This window comes from Myxocyprinus asiaticus, chromosome 49 (genome assembly GCF_019703515.2).
Source record: "Myxocyprinus asiaticus isolate MX2 ecotype Aquarium Trade chromosome 49, UBuf_Myxa_2, whole genome shotgun sequence".
In the NCBI taxonomy this organism is placed as follows: domain Eukaryota; kingdom Metazoa; phylum Chordata; class Actinopteri; order Cypriniformes; family Catostomidae; genus Myxocyprinus; species Myxocyprinus asiaticus.
In genome coordinates, this window is record NC_059392.1 from 17176201 (window position 1) to 17203700 (window position 27500).

The following is a 27500-nucleotide window of genomic DNA, read 5'->3' on the forward strand; positions in this document are numbered from 1 at the left end:
TGGTTATTTATATCTTCAGCTTTAGTGTGTCAATAGGAAATATAAATGTTAGTCTTCCAAACATTACTTTTGCAAATAGAAAAGATTAGAATATAAGAACAGGGAGCCCTGCAATAGATGTCATGGCCCCCACAAAGCCCCCCACTGAACATCGTGTCTGTCTGTGATTACATATAGAGACAGAAGCAGTTGAGACAGCCTAAATAGATAGAAGAACTGTGGCGAATTCTCTAAGAAGCTTGAAACATCCTATCTGCCAACAACGAAGGAAAACTGTATCCAGATGTACTTAGGAGAATTGGTGCTGTTTTGAAGACAAAGGTTGTCACACCAAATATTGATGTAGCTTTTTTAATGTTTACTGGACTTTGTATGATGTTAATTAATAAATGAAAAATATTGATGGCATTATTTTTGAAGACATCCTCACTATGCAACATTTTTCAGAAGTGCCTAAAACTTTTGCACAGTACTGTATTTCAAGTTAAATATGTAAAAATGACTTCTCAAAGTGTATGAAGCACACATTTAAAAACACACCTAAAGAAATATGACAATTTACCGTATATGACAATTCATATTGAAAGCCCTTAAAGAGACAATGAATAGTCATAATTGCAATTATTTGTTTGACAATTAATCATCAGCCAAATTTCAGAATCGTGACAGCCCTACCTTTATATGTCAGATGGAGTGTCAGAGAGATGGTGATTAGATATGTAACAGGTGTTTATAAGGAGAATTAAGTTATCTTTTTTTAAGCATTTCTCATTACCTACCAGTAGTTCTGGTAGCATTTTACACAAAGCGTTTTTGCTATTTCTGCCTTTATTGTCAAAGGAGCGGTATCGAACCCGATTCCAATACCAGTATCAGTATCAGAACATGCAGGCAAAATTGTTTTATTTTGTTAAACCTTTGTGTATCCATGGATGTAGAGTACATGCACAGACCATGTTATTCGAGTCCTTTATCACCTTTGTCACACCTGTAACAAGCCATCTGAAAGGGAACATAACACAAAGTAAGTCCTAAATATAAATAAACTGCAAAAATAATTGTAATTACATGTGAACTCCATATATCATTGTAGTAAAAAAAAAAAAGAGAGAGCTATTCAAATATTTTGAATAGTGACTGCAAATATTACTTATAATATATATATATATATATATATATATATATATATATATATATATATATATATATATATATATATATTTTAAATATGCAAGAATATGCGCAGTGCCCCAAAAACACATCTGATACAGAGCCACATGTCTGATGAAGGTCTGACACAATTAAGTCGATATGACCAAAACTCTTTTTTCCATAATGATTTATGTAAGTATACTTCCAAAAAAAAAGGCCACTTGGAGGCGCCATTAGACCACTTGTAGTAACTCCGTAAACCAATGATAAAAGTGGTTCAAAACACACAATTTGTTTATATTTCAATGTAAAAAAATACCACACATACCAAAATATACATGAAGATATAATTTTTTTTAATTTTATTTGGGAATGTATTATAATACATTTTATATATATTTATGCATTTTATAAACAATGTGAAAAGAACATTACAATTTGAAATGTTGCAATGGAAATAAACTTTTATTTACAATAAAGATGCTTCTGTTAATTTTTTCCCCATACAAATGTAAATTGACATTCTTTTTATTTATTTATTATTATTTTTTTCAGAGCTTTTGCTCTGCCATTCACCCAGGGTCTTTAGCCACTGCCTCAAGCTGGGCAGCCTCACTCTCCCTGGCTTTGATCACCGTCAGTGAAACCTGAAGCACACCTGCTCCCAATGCAAATTGAATGAAAAGCAGTGGAAAGTCAATGCATTGGGAGTGTGTGCGTGTGCTCCGGGGTCTAACTCAGGGTGAGTGAAGCCAGGGAGGGTGGCTCATCTCGGCTTGAATGACATGCAAGAGCCCCCTGGATGTGCAGTTGAACAGGGGTTTGATGAAAAAATGCAGTTGGGAAGAGCGGTTCCTCCAGGCCTTCAGTGATGGTGACTGAAGCCGTGGAGGGTGGCACCTCTCGGCTTGAGGCAGAGGCTAAAGGCCCTGGGTGAATGCAAAGCAAAAGCAGTGAAAAAATGACTAAGTCAATGCATTGGGAGCACGTGTGCTCCAGGGTCTAACTCACGGTGAGCGAAGCCGGGGAGGGTGGCTCATCTCTCAGGTTCAAAAGCTGAGTTCTTTGTCGACAGTATGGCAGTAACACGCTATGACTGCACACCATGCATAAAAACGCAAATACAAACAAACACAGTCCACAGTTTTCCACTCCGAACCTTCGCAAATTGGCATCAGGGATATATACAACCCTCATATTGTTGTTTTCATCTTTTCAATTGCTACACATCAGTCAGCAATGATCCAGCTTTTCATTGGCTGGCTTTATCCAGAGACAAACATGGATGACCTGAGCAAAGACAGATTGATCAATATTTCTTCATATTTGTAAATTTTTGGACTAAAATCTCTAATGGATTTTATTTATTGGACTCTTGCATTGAAAAGTATACCGACGTTTGGAGGATTGTGCTCATCTGTGTTTGGCTGGAAGACAATAAATGTCAGAACTTCTTGTTTCATTTTCTGTGTTTTGATTTTCACTCTTCACACGTTTAATAAAATCTTATTGTTGTAACTTTGCAATCGTCAAAATCTCTTTAAAATATCAAATCTTGTGACCCAGATCTTTAAAATGATATATTAGATGTCAATATTAGTTTACAATTTCACAGTTTAAACATGCATTAAACATAAATTAAATGTAAATAAATACCCAAGTTGGTCATTTTTGACCCACCCGTCATTAAGAGGTTAAAAGAACCAGCTCATAAGATTCTCTTGCTGGTGAATCAGAACTACACTGTTGCACTGTATGTTAATTGTTGTGGTTGGTATTTTTGGTTGATCTGCAGTGAACTAAATAACCATACAGATGTTTAATGCAGCACATCTGTCTCTCTATGACTGTGTGTGTGATCAGGTAATACTTTTCTTGATTCTGATTGGCGAATTGGGGCATTGAGCGGTAAAATATTTTTGTTTAATGACCACTAATCTGTATAATTGGCCGTTGTCAATGACAGGATACCGGTGCTTCTTTCATGTCTCTTGTGTCACTCCTTGGTCCAGTGTTTCCTGTACCGCTGTTCAGCGGTCAATTTTCCACTCAGTCACTTCAGAAACATCATAATGATTATTCATTATCCAATGACTCAAGATGGCGCAGAGTATGGCTGCTGCGTTGCGAGCTCTGACACAACATGGTAGTGTTTTGTTTGTTTTGTTTACAATTCTTATGTTTTTTGTCTTGGATGTTGTCTGCCTTATTGTCTACGACAGACAAACACTTTTGGACATTGGTTCAGCAATTACACACTATAAACCGGACTTCAAATTCCTCAATGCCGACCCGCTGTTTACAAACACGCAAGCGGAGCCCTTTGTCTGGGCTGCACGGCCGCGGAAACGCAGGAGTTAAATGGGAAACAGAGCTGGCGTTCTCATCAGAGGAAGATGCCGCGCAAATCGACCCCCGCTACCCAGTATTCTACTGGCAAATGTTCTGTCTCTGGATAACAAGCTCTGCGAGCTGAAAGCGTGGATCTCTTTCCAACGAGAGATGAGGGACTGCTGCATTATCTGCCTTACGGAAACTTGGATGTCTGCGGAGATTCCAGATTCAGCCATTGAACCCACGGGGTTCTCCGTGCACCGAGCGGACAGAGCGAAAGACCTCTCAGGTAAAAGCAGAGGTGGTGGTGTATGTTTTATGATCAACAAATCATGGTGTGATCAGAGGAACGTACATTCTATCAAGTCTTTCTGCTCTCGTGATCTGGAATTTCTCATGCTTCTGTGTCGACCATTCTGGCTACCGAGGGAATTCACAGCGGTCATTATAACTGCTGTGTACATCCCCCCACAAGCCGACACAGACCGGGCACTCAAGGAACTGTATGGGATTATAAGCAAACAGGAAACCACGCACCCTGAGGCCGCGTTTATTGTGACCGGGGACTTTAATAAAGCCAGTTTCAAATCAGTTGCACCAAAATACCACCAGCACATTAGTTTCAACACACGAGGGGACCTGGTTTTGGACCATTGCTACTCTCCCTTCCGGGATGGCTACAAATCCCTCCCCCGCCCACCATTTGGCAAATCGGACCACTCTTCCATTCTGCTTCTGCCCGCCTACAGGCAGAAACTGAAACAGGAAGCACCCACCCTCAGAACGATCCAGTGCTGGTCGGACCAATCAGACTCTACGCTACAGGGCTGTTTTGATCACACGGACTGGGTGTGAGATGTTCCGGTCCGCATCTGATGATGACATCGAGCTTTATGCTGATAGCGTAATGTGTTTCATCAGAAAGTGCGTAGAGGACGTCGTTCTAACCAGAACAACACGGATCTATCCGAACCAGAAGCCATGGATTAATGGCGATGTTCGCGTGGCACTTAATGTGCGGACCTCCGCTTTTAATTCCGGGAACGCGGAGGAGCATAAACAAGCCAGCAAAACGCCAGTACAGGAACAAGATTGAAGGACAGTTTAACACCACCAACTCTAGAAACATGTGGCAGGGAATTAACATCATCTCGGACTTTAAAGGGAATAAAAACTCTGCCATGAACACCGCTGCCTCTCTCCTGGATGAGCTAAATACTTTTTATGCTCGTTTTGAGGGAAATAACACCGCCCTCGCGGAGAGAGCTCTCGTGGCCAAAGCTACAGAGGTTAGTTCACTCTCCGTCTCTGTAGCGGATGTAACCCGATCCTTCCGACGGGTGAATATCCGCAAAGCCGCAGGCCCAGACGGCATTCCGGGCCACGTCATCAGAGCGTGCGCAAACCAGCTGGCTGGTGTTTTTACGGACATTTTCAACCTTTCCCTCTCTTTGTCTGTAGTCCCCACATGCTTTAAAACGTCCACCATTGTGCCTGTTCCAAAGCAATCAAAAATCACTTGCTTAAATGACTGGCGTCCTGTTGCTCTGACCCCCATCTTCAGCAAATGCTTTGAGAGACTAATCAGAGATTACATCTGCTCTGTGCTGCCTCTCTCTCTAGACCCATTGCAGTTTGCTTACCGCAACAACCGCTCCACTGATGATGCCATTGCATCTACAATACACACTGCTCTCTCCCACCTGGAAAAAAAGAACACTTATGTGAGAATGCTGTTTGTAGACTACAGCTCAGCATTCAACACCATAGTGCCCTCCAAGCTAGATGAGAAACTCTGGGCTCTGGGCTTAAACAGCACGCTGTGCAGCTGGATCCTGGACTTCCTGTCAAGCAGACGCCAGGTGGTTAGAACAGGCAGCAACATCTCCTCATCACTGACCCTCAACACTGGAGCCCCACAGGGCTCTTGTATTCCTTGTACACACATGACTGTGTGGCAACACATAGCTCCAGTGCAATCATTAAGTTTGCTGATGACACGACGGTGGTAGGTCTGATCACTGACAATGATGAAACAGCCTACAGAGAGGAGGTGCACACTCTGACACACTGGTGTCAGGAGCACAACCTCTCCCTCAATGTCAGTAAGACAAAGGAGCTTGTGGTGGACTTCAGAAGAAAAGACAGAGAACACAGTCCCATCACCATCAATGGAGCACCAGTGGAGAGAGTCAGCAGCTTCAAGTTCCTCAGTGTCCACATCACTGAGGAACTCACATGGTCCATCCACACTGAAGTCATTGTGAAGAAGGCTCATCAGCGCCTCTTCTTCCTGAGATGGCTGAGGAAGTTTGGAATGAACCGCCACATCCTCACACGGTTCTACACCTGCACTGTAGAGAGCATCCTGACTGGCTGCATCTCCGCCTGGTACGGCAATAGCACAGCCCACAACCGCAAAGCACTGCAAAGGGTGGTGCGAACTGCCAGACACATCATCGGAGGTGAGCTTCCCTCCCTCCAGGACATATATACCAGGCGGTGTGTGAAAAAGGCTCGGGGATCATCAGAGACTCCAGCCACCCGAGCCATGGGCTGTTCTCACTGCTACCATCAGGCAGGCGGTATCGCAGCATCAGGACCCGCACCAGCCGACTCCATGATAGCTTCTTCCCCCAAGCAATCAGACTTTTGAACTCTTGATCTACCACGATCAAATACATCAGCACTGCACTTTATTACTCTTACTCTTATATCTCACACTGGACTGTCATAAATTATATTATTATTATATTCTCTCTTAACAACTTACTATCAACCGACAGCCTGAATGTCAATACAGTACAATACAACCTACTGTACATTCTATATATACTATATATACTTTTTTTATTGAATAATGTATCTATATTGTGTGTATTGTATGCTGTACAGTGTATGTTATTATTTGTATATTGTGTTGTGTGTAATTATGTGTATATTAGACTTTAAATTGTGTTGTGTTAATTTGATGTTATTGTAAATTGGTATATGTCTCATCACTGTCACGACTGCTATGTTGATCGGAACTACACCCAAGAGTTTCACACACCATTGCACTTGTGTATATGGCTGACAATAAAAGTGATTTGATTTGATTTGATTTAATGGCAGCATGATAGACACTTACTTGTTGTTTCTGAATGAACTTGTCATATAATGTGTGTCTGCCAGTGTTTAAATGCTCTAGCAGGTGTGAGGGAATTGTTGTCCCTGTGACTTCCAAAACGAGATGGCATCTTGAGCTAACGAGGGAATTCACACTAAGAAACAACCAGCCAGCTCAATAGTGAATGCCTGGAATGCATTTCTGGCTGCTGCTGGATCAGTACTTTAATTAAGGATCTTCATATCCCACTTTGTTCAGCAGGGAACTATGTGGCCAGTGGCAGCTGTTTAGCCATTCTAGCACATCAGTTTGTTCTTTCCGTGCCAACACTTCAAAGACATTGTCAAAATTGAGGGCTCGTGAAACATTTGTGTGTGTTTGCTATGGTTGATGAGAGCTCAGTGCATGAGCTGCTAACATATGAAGATTAGACGTGGAGTCAGACACATTTTCAGTGTGTGTGTATGTGTATATGAGCTGATGAGATGTAGGCTAATGTAATAAAGTTTAGCAGATGGCAGCTGTATTTGACTGCACAGCTCTGTGAAATACGCTTTTGAGTAAATTATGGAAGGTTATAAACCTCTGTTTCTTTCTGTAGCTTTCTAAATGTGTTTAGGCCAGGGACTAAAACTAAATGTTTCTCATTTTGGTACGTTCTGAGCAGAAACTGTATTTTTTCGTTCCATTTCCTTTCTTTGTTTTCGTTCCAGTCTCCTTTCCAATTGGTAACTGGTTAGAACTAGGGCTGGGTGATATGGCCAAAACAAAATATCACAATATTTTTTTCATATCGTTCAATATCGATATTTATCACTATATACATTTCATACCATTAATGGAGGAGGAAATACATTCCACATGTTTGTTAGACCTCAAGAATGAAGTAAACATAACTTGTTTGTTTACAAGTAAATTTGAAAGGGTAAGCTAACTTTAATCCTCTGGGGTCTGAGGGTGTTTTGGGCCCTGGAGAAGTTTTGACATGCCTTGACATTTGTGCTTTTTTCAGTTGCTTAAAAAAATATTAATGGCTAAAGTTTGATAACACTGTATTCAGCACAAACTGGGCTACAATAATATGTGAACAACATGTATGTACATGTTTGTATTTTTGAGAAAATAAAGTTTCTGCTTGGTTTTTGAAAAAACAAAAATTTTAAGTCACTGAAATAAGGCCATATAACACATACTAAACATTTGTTCACAAGATTTTTGAGAACTGGATCTTGTAGCCTAGTTTTTGCTACAAAAATGATGTGAAAACCATCCTGATCACTCATTCATACAAAACAATATAGTCATTTAACTTTTGTAAGACACTTTTAGTGTTAGAAAGGCCATATGCGAGGAGGCGTGGATGATCATGAATATTGATGTGATTCACACCTGAGGAGAAAAAGACCCCTCCCCTGAGAGAGAATGAATGTGAGGAGACTTAATGATTGAATGTATTGTGTCTAGCTTATTCACAAAATCAAGACCTTTAGACCTACACTACCGTTTAAAATATTTTAGATCTGTAAGATTTTTAAATGTTTTTAAAAGAAGTTTCTTCTGCTCACCAAGGCTGCATTTATTTGATCCAAAATACAGCAAAAACAGTGAGATTGTGAAATATTTTTACAATTTTCTATTTGAATATATTGTCAAATGCAATTTATTCCTGTGATCAAAGCTGAATTTTCAGCATCATTACTGCAGTCTTCAGTGTCACATGATCCTTCAGAAATCATTCTAATATGGTGATTTTCTAATATGGGCATATTACAGCACATTTTACACATTTACACCCGAACAGATATTTGCAAGCACAAGCTTCGTTGATGATAATGAGGCAGCATAAACACTAGTTAAAATATAATCTAAACATTCATATTATTTTTATATCATATTACATATCATATTTATATCATACAGCATACAATTTAAATACCCGCTTTAGCCAAAACAACATTTAAATGTAACAAAAACTTGCCTATTAGAACATATTTCAAATTTCAATACTCTGAATCCTGCCTGGCAAGTCTGGAAATTGTCCAACTAGTAAAATATGTACATGTTTATATAAAATAGCATGTCAACTAATATGTAAGTAAAATTAAATGACTTACTCATTTGAAATTGTATACTCGGCTGGATCAAATCGCTCTTCAAAATGCAAATGTTCCTCGTTGGATTCCCGCTCTTCTTCTGAGGAAAAATCCAGGACCATCTGTACAGCTTCCTCACCTGTGTAGTGTGCCATCTTCCAAACGTGCAGAAAAGTGAATGAACTTGATGTTTTTAAGGCAGTGTTGGGGGCGTTTACCATTTGTATTGATCGCCTCAGCACATTACCGGATGAATAGCGTGCTCTGCTGGTGGGTGGGATCACATTAGCGATAATTAGCTGAGCCAGGAGAAACTGTACATCGCTTTGTTTCATACAGATTACAGTGCAGGAGAATATTTGTTTTTAATTTGAATTGTTTTATTTAAAAGTAGACATTTTAAGCTTTCTTTAGACATATGTTTCAGGTTTGTGTGATAAATATTCGCGGAGTTTCAGTTCATTTTTGTGACGTGATTCAGAAAGATGCTCGCGGAGACAGAGATGGCTGAAAGCGCACCCTGTTTATTTTCTTTATTTTACAAAAGCACAAGGTTTTGTTGTTATTTTGAGTGTACACAAATAAAAGTAGACCCTTTATAGTCTCTAATGATGTCTTACACTTATCTGTATGCCCAAAAAGTATTTTAAGTTGTTTCCGTTGTTATGAGGAACAAAATCCAGCAGGACGCGCCGGTGTGTCCGTCGACCCCAGAGGGTTAAAGTACACTCAGTTTAGGATTTAATACTATGTAAGGTGTGTGACCTCTTTTTAATTATATTTCAAATATTTCATCATCTTCAGCTGACGTTTGACTCCACTGAATGACTTTCTTGTGACGCTCCACACTCCAGGTCAGTTGGTGCCAGTATTGCACCATAAGCTGGATTGCCAACGCCAATAAACATCACAAGAAGAAGAAACACTTCCTTGCCTGTGACAGCATCATGGATCATAAAAAAAACATTTAACTAAATAGTACATAAATAAATAGCAATCGTGTTGATGTCGGAGTTGTTGCGTTCAGTTGGTAGTTGTTGTACTGCATTATCCATGCTGTCTTGTTCAGTACACAACAGTGTTAAATTAGCCAGATAGCTAGCTGCTAGCTAGCGGCTACCAAGTCTTGTTGCCAGTTTCCATGACAGCAGGGCTGCCTTCTAATACTTAACAGGCTGATTTCATGACTGTGATTCAGTTAGCTAGTTGTTTGTCTAACTTTGCAGAACTGCTTGCGTTTTTAACAAGACGTACATGATCCGATCATCTAGATGTAGAACATAGGCTAAGTATAGAAAATTACTTAAGTTTATCATCGATATTAAAAAAAAATTCAGATAAATATCTATATTGTTTATCACCCAGCCCTAGTTGGAACGAAATAAAAGAACAGTTAATAACGTTCTTTTTAAAATGAAAGTACTCTGTGCTAAGGGTGGGTGATATACCAGTTGCAGTGTTGCCAGATCTAACAAGAGAAACAAGCGACCTTGTGTAACGTTGGTGTCTGGAGTGGAAGAGGAAGAGAGGAGACGCAGGAGTAGAATCTTTGAATCTTTTAATTATACACACTGGAGTATAACATTCGCTGGAATTGAAACAAACAATAAATCTTAACATCAAACTTAACTCAACGTAATACTGCAAGGACTGACAAAGGAGTGGCTAAAACTAGAGGATATTTATACAAAAGGAACTAATGAGGGAATGAAATACAGGTGAGGATAATAAGAAACAGATGGAAGTGATGAGGGCAGTGCACTATGGTAAATGAAGTCCGGGGGAAAACTTCAAAATAAGAGTCCTTAAAGAAGATGATGGAGACAAACTGTGACATTACTACCCCCCCCCACCTTAAAGGGCGACTCCTGGCGCCCAACGACGGATGAGGGTATGATGATGCAGAAGATGAAGGATCCAAAGAGGATGATCAGTAGGCCTGGGGGGTGTTGTGCAGCTTCAGGGCTGGGAATAGATCCTGGGGCCTGGGAGTTGGCTGCAGGACAGGGATTGGGTCAGGAGGCCTGGGAGGCGGCCACAGGGCTAGGATTGGGTCAGGAGGCAGAACCACTGGAGGAGGAGACTCTGGGGAAGCAGGCAGAACTGCTGAAGACTCTGAGGGTGGAGCCAAGGAAGAGTCAGAGGGCGGAGCCGAGGAAGGCGGAGCCGTGGAAGGCTTGAGGGGCGGAGATGTGGAAGGCAGAGCCGTGGAAGGCTCGAGGGGCAAAACCGTGGAAGGCGGAGCAGTGGAAGGCTCAAGGGGCAAAGCCGTGGAAGGCGGAGCCGTGAGAGGCTCGAGGGGCAAAGCCGTGGAAGGTGGAGTCATGGGAGATGGACCCAGGGAAGGCAGAGCCGTGGAAGGCTCGAGGGGCAAAGCCGTGGAAGGCAGAGCCGTGGAAGGCTCGAGGGGCAAAGCCGTGGAAGGCGGAGCCGTGAGAGGCTCGAGGGGCAAAGCCGTGGAAGGTGGAGTCATGGGAGATGGACCCAGGGAAGGCAGAGCCGTGGAAGGCTCGAGGGGCAAAGCCGTGGAAGGCAGAGCCGTGGAAGGCTCGAGGGGCAAAGCCGTGGAAGGCGGAGCCGTGAGAGGCTCGAGGGGCAAAGCCGTGGAAGGCGGAGTCATGGGAGATGGACCCAGGGAAGGCAGAGCTGTGGGAGGCTCAAGGGGCAAAGCCGTAGAAGACGAAGCCATGAGAGGCTCGAGGGGCTAAGCCGTAGAAGGCGGAGTCATGGTAGATGGACCCAGGGAAGGCGGAGCCGTGGGAGGCTCAAGGGACAGAGCCATGGAAGGCGGAGCCATGGGAGGCTCGAGGGACAGAGTCAAGGAAGGCTGAGAGCCTTGGAAGGCTTAGGGCTGAGAGCCGTGGAAGGGAGTACAGGCCAAGACTGGGGATCGACCTCCGTGGTCGAGAGCTCGGGTAGAGACTAGGGAACAACCTCCACGGTAGTGAGCATGGGCAGAGACTGGGGAACACTCCGTGGTTGTGAGCATGGGCAGAGACTGGGGAATGACCTCCGTGGTTGTGAGCATGGGCAGAGACTGGGGAGGAGTCCTTTTCCTTCTCCTCCTCTTCCAGCCAGCAGGGAGCATAGATATGTGGACGGTAGAGGCTACAGGCACTGGCTCTGGGACGGTCAAGGCTACATGCACAGGCTCTGGGACGGTCGTGGCTACAGGCACTGGCTCTGGGACGGTCGAGGCTACAGGCACTGGCTCATTAACCGTGGCAGGCTTGGGCATTAGCTCGTTAACCGTGGCAGGCTTGGGCACTGGCTCGTTAACCGTGGCAGGCTTGGGCACTGGCTCGTTAACCGTGGCAGGCTTGGGCACTGGCTCGTTAACCGTGGCAGGCTTGGGCACTGGCTCGTTAACCGTGGCAGGCTTGGGCACTGGCTTGTGAACCTTGGCAGGCTTGGGCACTGGCTCGTGAACCTTGGCAGGCTTGGGCACTGGCTGTGGCCCAGGGTTACTGCCATATTTCACAGACTACGGGAGAAATGCAACCTCCGTGGTCGCTACCACTGACTGCGGCGGGTAATCGACCCCCCCCCCCCCCAAAAAAAATTTATTTAGGGGAATTGAATGGAGAGGAGTTATCTTGGAGATGGGGGCGTGGAAGGCACGGAGACAGGGGCCGTGGAAGGCGCGGAGGGAGGAGTCAACAACTCTAACAATCGTGATGAAAGTGAAGGGTAATGGATATTCAAGGTGGCTAGGATGTAATTTGCCGAGAGGGGAAGATCCTGCCTGAAAAGCTCCATGAATAATCCTGTTGGCTCCATGCTCATGTGGGTCTGGACGAGTGGAAGAGGAGGATTAGAGGGATTGCTGGAGTAGAGGTGGATGTTGGGAAGAGCAGGAAAGTATATCCATATTCTTTGTTGTGGGTCAGTCCTTCTGTAACGTTGGTGTCTGGAGTGGAAGAGGAAGAGAGGAGACGCAGGAGTAGAATCTTTGAATCTTTTAATTATACACACTGGAGTACAACATTCGCTTAAGTGGAAACAAACAATAAATCTTAACATCAAACTTAACGTAACTCTTCAAGGACTGACAAAGGTGTGGGTAAAACTAGAGGATATTTATACAAAAGGAACTAATGAGAGAATGGAATACAGGTGAGGATAATAAGAAACAAATGGAAGTGATGAGGGCAGTGCACTATGGGAAATGAAGTCCGGGGGAAAACTTCAAAATAAGAGTCCTTGAAGAAGATGATGGAGACAGATTGTGACACCTGGTATTGAAAAACAATCTCAAAATAAGGGACTTGCCTCACCCAAAATAAGCGAAAATATAAGCAATTTTTATTTGTATTTTTTCATGTGGGGGAATTATCAGCATAAAAATTGTAGCAAGCACAGTAGCCTATACAGTGCATTCAGAAAGTATTCAGACCCCTTCATTTTTTTCACATTTTGTTATGTTGCAGCTTTATGCTAAAATGCTTTAAATATTTTTTTTTCACATCAATCTACACTCCATACCTCATAATGACAAAGCAAAAACCAGACTTTTGATAACTTTGAAAATGTATTAAAAATAAAAACTGAAATATCACATTGACTTAAGTATTTAGACCCTTTGCTATGACAATTGAAATTTAGCTCAGGTACATCCCATTTCTCTGGATCATCTTTGAGATGTTTCTACACTTTGATTGGAGTCCACCTTTGGCAAATTCAATTGATTGGACATGATTTGGAAAGGCACACACCTGTGTATATAAGGTCTCACAGCTGAAAACGCATTTCAGAGCCATGAGGTCAAAGGAACTGCCTGCAGAGCTCAGAGACGGGATTGTGTCGAGGCACACGAAAAAATTTCGGCTGCACGAAGGTTCCCAAGAGCACAATGGCCTCCATAATTCTTAAATGGAAGAAGTTTGGAACAACCAGGACTCTTCTTAGAAATGGCTGCCCAGCCAAACTGAGCAATCGGTGGAGAAGTGCCTTGGTAAGAGAGGTGACCAGGAACTCGATGGTAACTCTGGTTGAGCTTCAGAGATCATGTGTGGAGATGGGAGAAACTTGCAGAAGGACAACCTTCACTGCAACACTCCACCGATCTGGGTTTTATGGCAGAGTGGTCAGACGGAAGTTTCTCTTCAGTGCAAGAAACATAAAAAAGCACCTAAAGGACTCTCAGACTGTGAGAAACAAGATTCTCTGGTCTGATGAAATGAAGATTGAACTGTTTGACTGTTGTTCCAAGCATCATGTCTGGAGGAAACCAGGCACCGCTCATCACCTGCGCAATACCATCCCAACGGTGAAGCATGGTGGTGGTAACATCATGCTGTGGCGGTGTTTTTCAGCGGCAGGGACTGGGGGACTGGTCAGGGTTGAAGGGAAGCTGAACTCAGAAAAATACAGAGATATCCTAAATGAAAACCTGGTCCAGAGCACTCAGGACCTCAGACTGGGCCGAAGGTTCACCTTCCAACAGGACAGTGATCCTAAGCACACAGCCAAGACAACGCAAGAGTGGCTTTGGGACAATCTGTGATTGTCCTTGAGTGGCCCAGCCAGAGCCTGGACTTGAACCCAATCGAACATCTCTGGAGAGACCTGAAAATGGCTGTCCACCGACAGTCCCCATCCAACCTGACAGAGCTTGAGAGGATCTGCAGAGAAGAATGGCAGAAAATCCCCAAATCCAGGTGTGCAAAGCATGTCACATCATATCCAAAAAGACTTGAGGCTGTAATCGCTGCCAAAGGTGCTTCAACTAAGTACTGAGTTAAGGGTCTGAATACTTATGTCAATGTGATATTTCAGTTTTTTTTAAATAAATTTGCAAAGATATCAAAAATCAGTTTTTTGCTTTGTCATAATAGGGTATGGAGTGTAGATTGATGTGAAAAAAATAAAATAATTTAAAGCATTTTAGCATAAGTCTGCAACATCAAAACAAGGGGTCTGAATACTTTCTGAATGCACTGTAAAATAACATATTTTCAATAAATGTATTATTAATATCCCCAAAAATGTTTTAAATATATATCTGGCCATCTAAAATCAATTAATAGCCTAAATTTGTCTCTGCTTGGGCGTGTTTGGACTAAACGTCATCTTATGCAAAGGTTTTTATTTTAATTATTTATGAATTGTTTAATAATGCTATTTTATTTTACTTTGGTCCCGTTTTCGGTTACGTTCTGCAAAAAAATGTGTTCGTTTTCGTTCCTTGAACCGTTTTTTGTCCTTGGTTTAGGCTACTGTTTTTAATAAATAATTTCAGCAAAATAAATATTTTTGTAAATATTTGTCATAAATAAATTAAGCAAGAATAGTTGTGATAATCTAACTGTTCCCATGAACAGAACACTTTAATGAGTTGGGACTGTGCTAATGAAAATGTTTGTTTCCTACTCCGGAACAGTTATTGTTTTCCTTTCTTGTAAGGTCAGTGTGGCTAGTCTTTCAAAAAAATAAATAAAATAAAAATAAAAATATTATAGATATAAAGTGTTAATTAAATTACATTTAGTTTGATTTCACATAGCACATTAAAAGTAAATTTTTTTTGTTAAATTCATAAGGTTCCATAAACTAAGATGGTGGAAAAATTGCTTGTATCCAATGTAAACATGAAATGTAATTATGTTATATATTAATTCAGTGCAATTATTTAATAGACCAACTTCAAGCATGTGGAACACCATATATATCAGTTACCACCGAAGAGCATTTTTGACCCAGGAAAAACCCTGCTTGAAACCCTGTACCATCACTGCAATTTGATTAGCATGTAACGCTTGGTGCTCCGCCATATGCATGCATAATTGCGGGCATTTAAGCAGAAGCCCAGTGCCAAACCATCAGGATTTTCTTAATCCAGAAAATTACCTGCAATTTTCCATTTAGAGTTCATGTGTGAACACGACCTGTTCAAAAATACTGGTGTGTGAATGGTAGCAAAGCTGAAAAAAAATTGAAACTTTTGCATGTGTGAATAGCAGATGCGGTGTATTTACCAGTAAAGGCAATCTAATTGTACTCCAATTTACAAGGTTGCATGTGCGAAAGGGGCTAAAACAATCTGAAAATGCTGTCTTTAAGCTATTCTTGGAAAATATCGTAGCAGGTACACACCAATAATTTTTTTTGTGGCTGGTTTAATTGGGACAACAGAGGACTCTGGTACCGAGTCAACACTGTTACTGTAAAAAGGATGTAGGTGATGCAAGATGGCGCCGGAGTGTGTGGCTTGCCATCTGCTCCCCTCTCTGTCTTCGTTTCTTTTACTTTTTATTTTATTTATGTATAGTTATTCTTCGCTGGTTTATGATCGCCAAACTCTGCTTGATATACGAAACTCAGTTGCTAAGATTTCCACGCTTAATCTGAGTGGACCTTGCTTTTGCTTGCCTCCCCCCTCACCAAACATCCCTGATTACCTGCGCTGGAGGGCTTTTGAACTTCCACGGAGGAAGCACCACAGGAGACGTGGCAAGAGAGCAGGTGTCGCGGTTAGGTGGAAGTATGGCCTGGCTTCGGATCTTGCTCACCGGTCCGGTTCGGCCCTTCCAACATCTCTTCTGCCGACGGCGTGTCGTGTGGCACTCACTGGAGATGCCTCGTCGGTGGGTTCGCTCGCTTTCCCCTGCCTCATCTGCCAGGACCTCCCAGTACATTTCACCCAGGACATGCCGAGGAGGAGTTAACCACCTTAATCTCCGCATCATCAGCTGTGTAACAGCTACTGCTAATGAACCATTACCGCTCAGGATTGCACTTACCAATGCACGGCCTTTAGTAAACAAAACTTTTATATTACATGACTTTTTTAATTCACAAAGCTTGGATCTTCTCTTTGTCACAGAGACTTGGATTAAAATGGGAGATTTAAGTCAGTTTTCTGAACTAGTCCCTCCGGACTGCTCATTTTTTAATTCCCCTCGGACCACTGGTCGCGGCGGAGGTCTGGCTTCTGTTATAAAAAACACACTTCACTGCCACTCTGTACCTACAGCTGTATATCATAGCTTTGAGGTTTTGTTGCTCCATATGGAACTTGGTAATCCAGTGTTGTTCATATTGATCTACAGATCTCCACAACCAAACAAGGATTTTATCAATGAATTCGCTGATTTCCTGGGGGGGATTGTGACAAGCTTTGATAGCATTATACATTTGGATGATTTTAACATTCACTTATGCTGTGCTTCCAATCCAGTATCTAAGGATTTTGTTCAGTGGGTAAATGGCCCCACGCATTCACATGGTCATACCCTTGACTTGGTATTAACACATGGAATATCTGTTGACAGCATTGAAATCTGTGACAACACCTTTTCTGATCACGATCCGATCCTGTTTTCAATCTCTCTCTCTGACTCTGTGGTGAAAGTCCCATCTAAGGTACGTTTGTCAAGTATATTTTTTCCACGCTCCTCTACAGTCTTCTCAAATGCATTTAACGAGGTCCGTAAACCTCTGGATTTTGCATCTCCATAAAATAATTGGGATGCTGAGGAACATCTCAACTTATTCAATTCCATCTGTTCAAATACTTTAAACTCTATAGCCCCACTAAAGGCACGTCACCGAAAACTGAAATCAGAGCCCTGGTTTAATGACACTACGCGATCACTCAGGCAGATCTGCCGGCAGGCGGAACGTAAATGGAAAAAGGATGATCTACAAGTGTCTTACAAAATAATGAAGAATGCACTGTCAACCTTCCAAAAAGCTGAAATTTTGAGTCAAAATATCTATCTGAGATTATATCTAAAAACTCCCATAGATCCAGAACTCTTTTCTCCACCATCAACGCAGTTTTAAATCCTATTACAACTACTTTTCCTGAGACATCAGTGGATCTATGTGAAAAGTTTCTTATTTACCAGTCCCAGTTACCAGTATTCGATCTCAGCTGCTGCCATATGTTCATGACCTGGTTGAGACTCCATCCTGTTCAGCTGTTTGGAATGAATTTGAGCAAGTTTCTCTCCAATTATGCAGAGAAATCACTGAACACCTAAAGCCTACCTTACCTCCAAATGATGTCGTACCACCACGCTTTTTCAAGCAAATATTTGACACAATTGGTCCAGATTTACTGTCTGTTATTAACAACTGTCTCTGCACTGGGACTGTCCCGACTTGCCTTAAACTTGCAACCTCTCCTCAAAAAACCCACTTTGGATCCCGCTGTCTGTACCAATTTTAGGCCTATCTCTAACTTGCCTTTTATTGCGAAGATTATGGAGAAAGCAGTTTTAAGCCAGTTGCAATCATTTTTAAATATGAACTTTATCCTTGAACCTCTCCAGTCGGGTTTCAAAGCTTTGCATAGTACAGAATCTGCTCTACTAAAAGTACTAAATGACATCTTAATGACTACAGACTCTGGGAATGCCATGGCCCTGGTCCTCTTAGATCTTAGCTCAGCATTTGCTCTGGTTGACCACAATATCCTTATTTCACGCCTTGAGCATTGTGTTGGTATTCGAGGTACGGCTCTGGATTGGTTCCGGTCATATCTATCAGACAGAAGCTTCTCTGTTGCAGTGGGCCAGCACACCTCCTCTGTGGCACAGCTTACCTGTGGTGTTCCGCAGGGCTCGATCCTCGCTCCAACCCTATTTTTTTTATATATGCTTCCTATGGGTGCAATTTTTAACAAATATGGGGTGTCAGGGGCCTGGGTAGCTCAGTGGTAAAATACGCTGACTACCACCCCTGGAGTTTGCTAGTTCGCTAGTTCGAATCCCAGGGCGCGCTGAATGACTCCAGCCAGGTCTCCTAAGCAACCAAATTGGCCCGGTTGCTAGGGAGGGTAGAGTCACATGGGTAACATCGCTGTGGTTCATTCTCGGTGGGGCGCGTGGTGAGTTGAGCGTGGTTGCCGCAGTGGATGACGTGAAGCCTCCACACGCGCTGTGTCTCTGTGGCAACGCGCTCAACAAGCCACGTGATAAGATGCGTGGGTTGACTGTCTCAGACGCGGAGGCAACTGGGATTCGTCCTCCGCCACCCGGACTGAGGCAAATCACTACGCGACCACGAGGACTTAAAAAGCACATTGGGAATTGGGCATTCCAAATTGGGAGAAAAAGGGGAAAAATCCAAAAAAAAAAAAAAAAAAAAAAAAAAAATACAATTATGGGGTGTCATTTCATTGTTACGCTGATGACACACAGATCTATGTACCTATAAAACGTCATGACAAACAAGCTCTTGACCCTCTCTTAGCTTGTCTGCAGGAACTCAAAACCTGGCTGACAGATAATTTCCTACACCTTAATGAGAGTAAAACAGAAATGATCCTGTTTGGAACAAACGAGATTAAAACAGTGAACAACATTGACTTGGGTATTCTCACTCCTCATCTCACTTCTCACACTAAGAACCTAGGCTTTTGCTTTGATAGTAGCCTAAAGTTCGATAAACAAATTAACAAAGTGGTTAGATCGAGTTTTTTTCCACCTACGTCGCCTAGCTAAAACAAAACCTTTTCTATCCAGGAAAAGTTTTGAAATTGTGATCCATGCTTTTATTTCTTCACGCTTGGATTACTGTGATTCTCTGTACTCTGGCCTGCACCAATCAGCTCTATCCTGCCTGCAGATGGTCCAAAATGCTGCGGCACGTCTTTTAACGGGCGGTCGTAAACATGAACACATCACTCCCATCCTGATCTCCTTGCACTGGTTGCCTATTAGATTTCTAATTAATTTTATGATTTTAACATTTGTCTATAAATCATTAAACAATCTGGCACCCCATTATCTCTGTGATATGGTTCATCCACATAACCCAATAAGATCACCCAGATCCGGGGATTGTGGACTTCTGTCTGTTCCTAGATCCAGGATGAAGCATAGAGGTGATCATGCTTTTTGTATCACTGGCCCCAAACTGTGGAACAGCTTACCAGATTACCTCAGGACCGCCTCCTCTCTATCTGTTTTTAAATCGTTGCTTAAAACTTTCTTATTTTCATTAGCTTTTAATTTACCTTAAATCATGGTTACGCTGTGAAACTGCTCTACTACCTATGTTTTACTTCTGTTATACTGTCTTGCCTATGATGCCACTGTACAGCACTTTGGTCAACCATGGTTGTTTTTAAATGTGCGCTATAAATAAACGTGATTTGATTTGAAAAAGGCTGGAGTCGATTTTTTAGCCTATTTTTATATAAACTTGGTAACGACTAGTTTTTGGTATTTTTCTGATATTTTGACATCTTTACAGTGTAATCCCGATGTAATTCTTTACTTTTTGTCCCATAGTGTTTAATTTTATTACAGCCTATAGTAAATGTAGTCTTTATCTATCTCTTGTAGGAGGCAGTGTTACGGATCCATCCCTGCGCTCTTAAGGCCGGGATCTGTTGTCAGGTGGGCTTGGCCAGCGGGCTGGCTCCTCCCCCTCCCGGCGGCAGCGTGCGCTCTCAGCTGCCCCATTGCACCCCCCGCTCGCCAGGCCTCCGTGCCCGTGCCCATGCCCATGCCCCTAGCTCCACGTGGCCCTCCAACACCATGTGTGTCCCGCACACTATGGAGGCGGGCAAACACAGCGCCAGCGAGGGGCAGGGCACTCGCTGCGGGGTTCCTCTGGAGCCGTTCGTTCACCAGGTTGGCGGCCACACCAGCATGATGCGTTATGACGACCACACCATCTGCAAGCCGCTCATTACCCGAGAGCAGAGATTTTATGAGTCCCTTCCACCCGAGATGAAGGAGTTCACCCCAGAGTACAAAGGTAAGAGGGATCATTTAAACCAGTAAATACAAAATTTACCCAAGTAGTCTCATGCCCACTTACCATCTGAAGCAGATGTTAAATGACCAAACACAGGTTGCTTTTTCTTTGAGACGATTAAAGGTGGATACATAGTTTACCTAAAAAATCTTTCGAAGATTTGATGCCATGAATTTCGTAAACTTTGTCAAAAATATTTTAGTTGTTCAGAGGAATGTGCAAAACTAGTCGTCCTAAGGAAGCCCTAAATAATTAGCCTGGTGTAGGGTCATGTCCACCAGAAACAATCAGGTGTTTCTACAGGGGCGTTCAAATAGGAAGTATTTTTGTTTTCAAAAACAACTGGATGGAATGCAGCTGAATGGAACAGATTGCAGGGGTCTCAAAACATAAAAACGCAGCAGTCATGGCACGTGATGATGATAAAACAACTTGATGTAACACAATCCCCAAATATGTCTGTTTGCATGTGCCTGCCTACTTTTTCAGTTATCTCGGTTTCGGAAGTATTTTCCAAGTAATTTTTCCATATGGATTTCAAAATCCTTCATAAAAGAGAGTAAGCCATGAACCAAACCAACCAGCTCCAAAACATTACAAACTTTGTTTTGAAGCAAAAAAGTATTTGAAAATAAGACAAAAAGACAAAGGTACAAGACTGTGTACTTAATGTCTTTAATGAGGGAATGAACTACAATCCCATAAAGAATAACGTAATCAGTTTAAAAAAAGATTGAAAAATATAAAACTAATGCTTTAAAGTTGTTGATTATAAGTATAGTAACATAATATTAAAATTTGATTGCAAAATATTCAGATGTATATAAATATATAAGTAGTTTGACACCCTGTCTACACCAGGCTGCAACAGCTCGAGGCTGTCTACACTGGATGCATCGAATTAAACATTCTGAATGAAGAGCAGAAAGCACAGAACAATCAGCTGTGAGCTCCAGTTGGTGAACAGGGAAAATCACCTTTATTTTCAACGGAAATCCACTGGTATACACATTAACTTAATATATAATTATTATTGTAAACATATTGTTGCTAAAGCTGTGTAAACATGTGGTTAGACACAAAATATTATGTTAATAAGTAGACTAGAGAGCAGAAACATAACAAGCTGGTTTTAATGTAACAGAGGTTATTTAAAAATGTAACAAACTAAATTCATAGCAAAAACATTTAAAGGTATGATATTTGGTAAGTAAAATCATTTTATTTCAGACGGACGAGATGTCAGAGTAGCTCTGTAGTGCGTCAGCAATAGAACTGGGCATCCTTTTACTGTCGGCACTACACTTCACACTGCCTCACAACAGACTCTTCCAGTGTAGACAGCTTCATTGATAATAGTGGGATCTATTTCTTTTGATGCCGGTGTAGACAGGATGTGAGAGTGTAGGGAGACCGACTTGATTATGTCATTCACAGTGCATCATGGGAGTGGGCGGTCGCTTCAAAGCTCCTTTGATGCACTTTCATGGCCATGATTCTCTCACTGGTGAATGGTTCCCTTCAGGATCAAGGTTAGTGTAGTTCTTCACCAATAAATCTGCTATTAAACACGGTTTCTGAAAAATGATGTTGAAATAATGCGGACTGATGGCTTCAACAGGCGCTTATACCATCGATTAACAACCTTGGAGCTGACATTAGGTCTGCCTTTAAAGGTTTATATAAGTTGTCATTAAAAATGAATTCCCCTATGGAAAAAAATGATGGGATTTTTACTTACAGAACCATAATGTTGTGCTCTAACCTTGTGCAACCCCGCATTCTTCTGTGCAGTCATTGTGTTTCGGCTTTGACCCAAATTAATTTAAACTGACTGATCTCAGTTCAGGAGACTCTGGCCTGTCAGTAAAGGGTTCAAATTTCGACTTACTGAGTCATGTGACAAAATAACATGGTGCCGAACACAGCGGAGTTTGTCTTTGGGAGAAACGGCAACAAAACTACATCTGGTAAGAAACCTCATTATGTTTTTACATTGAAGCCTATTTATAGAGTCTCTAGTTTCATCCTATATGCTGTTTTTAACATTTTAGCAATTTATCGCAAAACAGCACACTGTTAAACACAGTGATCACTATAGTGGACAATAGTGCTAGTTTTTCCATTAGAAATCCTATATTTACTATGTATTTTCACATTTATAATTTTTTTTATTTTTTTTGCTTTCAGAGACTTTATATGGAGGTAGGATGAAAATAAATCACATGCCAGTGTAGTGCAGACAGACAGCTCACTGGAGGTTAAGTCATTCACTAAATAGGGAGCAAGGGAGCATCCTATAGCTCTCTATGCAGCTAAGTGCATTCACTCCTTAAATCCGACCAAAAGTTCAGTTTAGGTTGCAGATGATGTTTGGAGCACTCAACACGTTTGGTAGACATGAGACAATGATAATCAGTACATAGATTCAGAATATATAATGTATAATTTTATTTTAACATGGTTGGCAGTGATTGGATGATGCTGGATATTACTTTGAATGAAAATTATTTATGCTAATTTCTGATAGGTAAAATGCTTCAGCACTGGCTTTCACTTGTTTGTTTGACAGTGCAAAGAGAGAACATTGAGATTGTGTTGCCAAAGTAAAAAAAAAAAAAAAAACAAAAAAAAAACCATTGCAACATAAAAGTCAAATCAATTCAGATAATTTTATTTTTATAGTTTTTATTTGTGCTCACATTGTACCAGAGCAGTTTTTCAGAAAATCAGCTGTAATGTCTGTAACATCTCAAAAACATGAAAAACCAACATTACTGAAAACATAATAAACAAATTGATGGAAAAAATCGGACTTTCTGTAGCTTAGTATTTAAAAACAAATTACAACTTAAATTTTTAGGAGAACTATTTGCTCTAGATTTTTTTTTTTTTTTTTTTTTTGCATTTATATTAGGTACTACTAGTTACAAATCAAAAAGGGAAATGCACACAGCAGTCACGCTTGGGTCACAAAATATACTTGTTGATTGTATTTGATTTAACCACCATTTGTAACAGAATAGTAACAGTTAAATTACATGGGATGTGTTTTTAAAAAGATCTTTTTCATTTGACAAGGTTTTCTGAAAAAAGGTGGTGTCCTGCGCAATACACTGAAAAAGCAGAGAGATGTTCGTCTGTGAGTTGGAATGCGCTCATGTGCGAAACAATGTATATTAAAAAAAATATTATATACAAAATAAATGTTTTCTATATTATATTAAATATATATTATATTATCAAAATATTTATAGTAATAATAATAAGGGTATTAATCTTTTTTTTAAAGCGAATTGTTCCGATTCACGATTTATATTTGAATAGATTTTATTCAAAATGATTTTTTGCAAATTCAGAACTATTTGATTCACAATGAAATTTGATTTGATTATCGATTCGATTCTGCATTTTTTTAAATGCATTTATAGGATTCGTTAAATACTCCCCCTAATGTGTCAAAATACAAAAGACAAAATACTTAAGATAGTTTATTGTACCAAAAGCAGCTTGAAAGAAAACACATTTAATACATTTACTTACAGGCTTCTTGGAAAACAACAGTGCAATGTGCCGATAAAATATTTGAGAGCCAAGCATAACTACAAAAATATTCTATATTTCACTATAAAAATTCCATGATTTTTTTAAAGAGTTTTTTAATTTGCATGACTTTTCTCTGCCTGGAAAACACCAGATAGTCAGTAACCATCCTGAGGAGAAATCAGACATGAGGTGCTGGAAAGCTGTTTAGAAAAAGTTCCAATGTGAGTTCCGGATGGAACCGAGAGCGGGTGTGATCCTGTGAAGGGCAACAGAAGAGTGCAATGCACATCTGTGAGGGTAGAACTATGAGAACTCGTGCCCTGCGGCACACTAGAGAATGACGCCACACATGTCTCCATTAAATTATGTAACTAATTAAATATTTATATATATTTAAATACTGTATACTGTTTTGTCGAATCGCAATTAATTTGATTTTTAGCATATCGATTTAAATAGATTATTAACCAACAATAACTGTTGTCGAATCAAAAATCATATTTCAAGATTAATGCATTTAGATCGGCAGGATAAGTAATGGATGCATCGAGAAAACGAGTGAATCATTACACCTCTAAATAATAATAATACTTCTTTCATTAATAACAAACCCAAACCGGACCGGAACCCAAAGTTATATTTGGAAAAACTGATCTGAATCAAGCCAGCAACCTGATGATTTGTCGGGTCCTATCGGGCTCAAGCCAGGTAGCAGACCTCTATTCCAAGGAACCCTGCACCAGCCGAGCAGATGCCATTGTAATTTAATTGAAATGCAAATGATAGCTTTGTACGAGTACTTTAGAGCTCCTTATCTGAGAAGGTACAGTGATTTCTGTGGACAAACTAGTGAAATGAACACTTGAAATGAATGGATCTTCCATTTCCTGCTTTGTCATACTGATGTGTGTACAGCTTGTATCCTGTACAGCTCTATAACCTGTTCTCAGTTACTCTGCGTAACGTGTTTTTGCTGTCAGATGGTGAGATCTGTTTGCTGTACAGAACCTCTTTGAGACAGGATGTGAACTGTCTTGAATATCAAGGACCTCAGCGGAAGAGAGATGTTCATTACTGTAGGGAATAAAGCTCTTCCTCATTCTGAATGTCATTTGTTGAAATAGATTGTGCTGTAGCAGCTGCAGTAAACAGAGTCGTCAGGAGCAGGTGCATTGAGGAGGGATGTTATGACTTCCAGTGTCGTGTCTGAGGAAAACCAGAGATCAAGAGATTAATGAAAATTGGTGATCTGTAAACCTCTCTCAGAACCAGTCTGCATTTCCACTGACTTGAATGTCAAACGATGATGTAACTGACTATATTACTACATAATGTGCCTACAAAAAAACATCACTTCTTTTGTTTATTGTCTTACAGTGACTCATAAGTACTGTAAATCTTAAGTGTGACAAACAAAGGAAAGGGGTGTCTGACTACTAAATTGGGCATTTCCAGTGTCAAGAGAGCGCTCTATATTTATGTTGCGTCACTCAAGTCAGACTGAGACGTTGGTGCTTTGTAAACTTGCAAAATGCTTTAAAGCCCTCAGAACACCTTAGGAACCGCACAGTAACACCCTGGCGACCATGCACCATACCCTAGCATCGTGGTGCCAAGTTTGCACAGGAAAGAACAACTCAAATTTTCTTCAGCAATGAATAATTGGAGTCATTTGTTTGTGAATCGGACATCAGTGTTTGCTCTGCGTTTCACTCTGTAGATTCAAAAGAATCAGCTGATAAAGAATGGAAAGCTTCCTCCAACCATGACACAAGCCCGGATCAGTCTGATTCTTAAAAAGGACAAAGATCCAAGCGAGTGTAAAAGTTACCGTCCAATCTCTCTGATCCAACTAGATGTAAAAATATTGTCAAAAATTAAAGATTAAGTAAGGTTATGACATCTCTTATACATATAGATCAGGTGGGGTTTATTTGGGGCCGTAGCTCTTCTGATAACATCAGGCGTCTCATCAATATCATGTGGTCAGTAGCGAATGATCAATCTCCGGTTGCTACCATCTCACTTGACGCCAAAAAGGCGTTTGATATGGTAGAATGGGATTATCTTTTTAAGATTTTGGAAATGTATGGGTTTGGGAGTACATTTATTGGTTGGATTAAGTTACTTTATAGACACCCTGTAGCAGCGGTACAAACAAATGGATTAATTTCAGATTATTTTACTCTGGATAGGGGCACATGGCAGGGCTGCCCTCTTTCCCCTTTATTGTTGGGGGGGGGGGGGGGGGATGATTTTCCAGGGGTGGTGGCGGGAGGTGTGGCGCATAAGCTTCTGCTTTACGCAGATGATATTTTATTATTTGTCTCTGAACCTACTGGATCTATGCCTGGCCTCCACAGAATTATTAATTCCTTTTCCAAGTTCTCAGGATACAAAGTTAATTTGTCTAAATCCGAAGCTTTGGCTCTGACAGCATACTGTCCAGTAATGGCTTTCCAGCCGGGCACCTTCCAATGGCCCAAACAGGGCATTAAGTATTTGGGGATTTTATTCCCAGCAAATTTGTCTGATTTAGTTAGTGTTAATTTTGACCCTTTAATAAAAAGATTTTCGAGCGATGTGGGCAGGTGGGCTTAGTTACATTTATCGATGATTGGGATGGTAAATGTTATTAAAATGAATTGCATTCCAAAATTTAACTACCTTCTACAATCTCTCGCTGTAGATGTCCCCGTCTCTTATTTCAAGCAATTTGATAACATAGGGAAGTCCTTCATTTGGAATGGTAAACGTCCCAGATTGCATTTTAATAAGTTACATAGGCCGATTGACAAAGGAGGGCTAGGCCTACCCAAGATTTTGTTTTATTACTATGCGTTCAGTCTCATTGGTCACTTCCACCTGAGAGAGCCCCTCCCTGGTTTGTTATTGAACAGGCAGTTCTTGCCCCTATTTTGCCATTACAAAGCATCTCTATCAAACTAATCGGAAAAGTTAAGTTACACCCCGTTATTTCGCATTTACACTCGGTATGGACTAAAGTGTCCAGATTGTTTAAATTGGACAGTTATTTAAATGTTGCCTCGAGCATATGGCAGAACCCAAGATTATGTATTGGCAAGTCCCCTTTCTGCTGGCCAGAGTGGATTGTGAGGGGGGGTTGCTACACTCGGTGACCTATATGAAAGTGGAGTGTTGAGATCGTTTGAAAACTTGGTCCAACATTTTGGGATCCCCAGACCTCAGTTTTATAGGTATTTACAATTGCGCCACCTGCTTTGTACTATTTTTGGGAGTAGCACACACCCCCCTAAGGAGGCAGATGCTTTGGGAGAGGTGATTGTGGCTTTTGGAAAAGGTCATGAGGCATCAGTGTACTACTCCCTGTTAATTCAGAGTATGGGGGATGGAGCTTTAACTTCTATAAAGATTATGGGAGAAAGATTTGAATTTGGTATTGGAGGATGGAGTGTAGACTGAGATTCTGAAAAATGTCAAGTCTGCATCTAGAGATGCAAGGGTTCGCCTTATGCAATTTAAGATTTTACAAAGATTTTATTGGACCCCCTCTAGATTATATAGGCTTG

At 41.1% G+C, this 27500-nt stretch overlaps 1 protein-coding gene across 4 annotated transcripts in view; it reads left to right on the forward strand.

Annotated features, from left to right (window-relative positions):
- Positions 1–27500, forward strand: part of LOC127438272 (inositol hexakisphosphate kinase 1-like) — a 119533-nt gene that overhangs the window by 69039 nt on the left and 22994 nt on the right. For 2 of the 4 annotated variants that reach the window (XM_051693750.1, XM_051693749.1), the window contains one exon: positions 19986–20403. The exons of 1 other annotated variant lie outside the window; for it this stretch is intronic. In XM_051693750.1, coding sequence (XP_051549710.1) covers positions 20181–20403 — 223 coding nt within the window. In that variant the 5' untranslated portion in view covers positions 19986–20180. Of the gene's footprint in view, positions 1–19985; positions 20404–27500 lie in introns of those variants that run through there. One more of the 4 variants, XM_051693752.1, reaches the window with a different exon arrangement.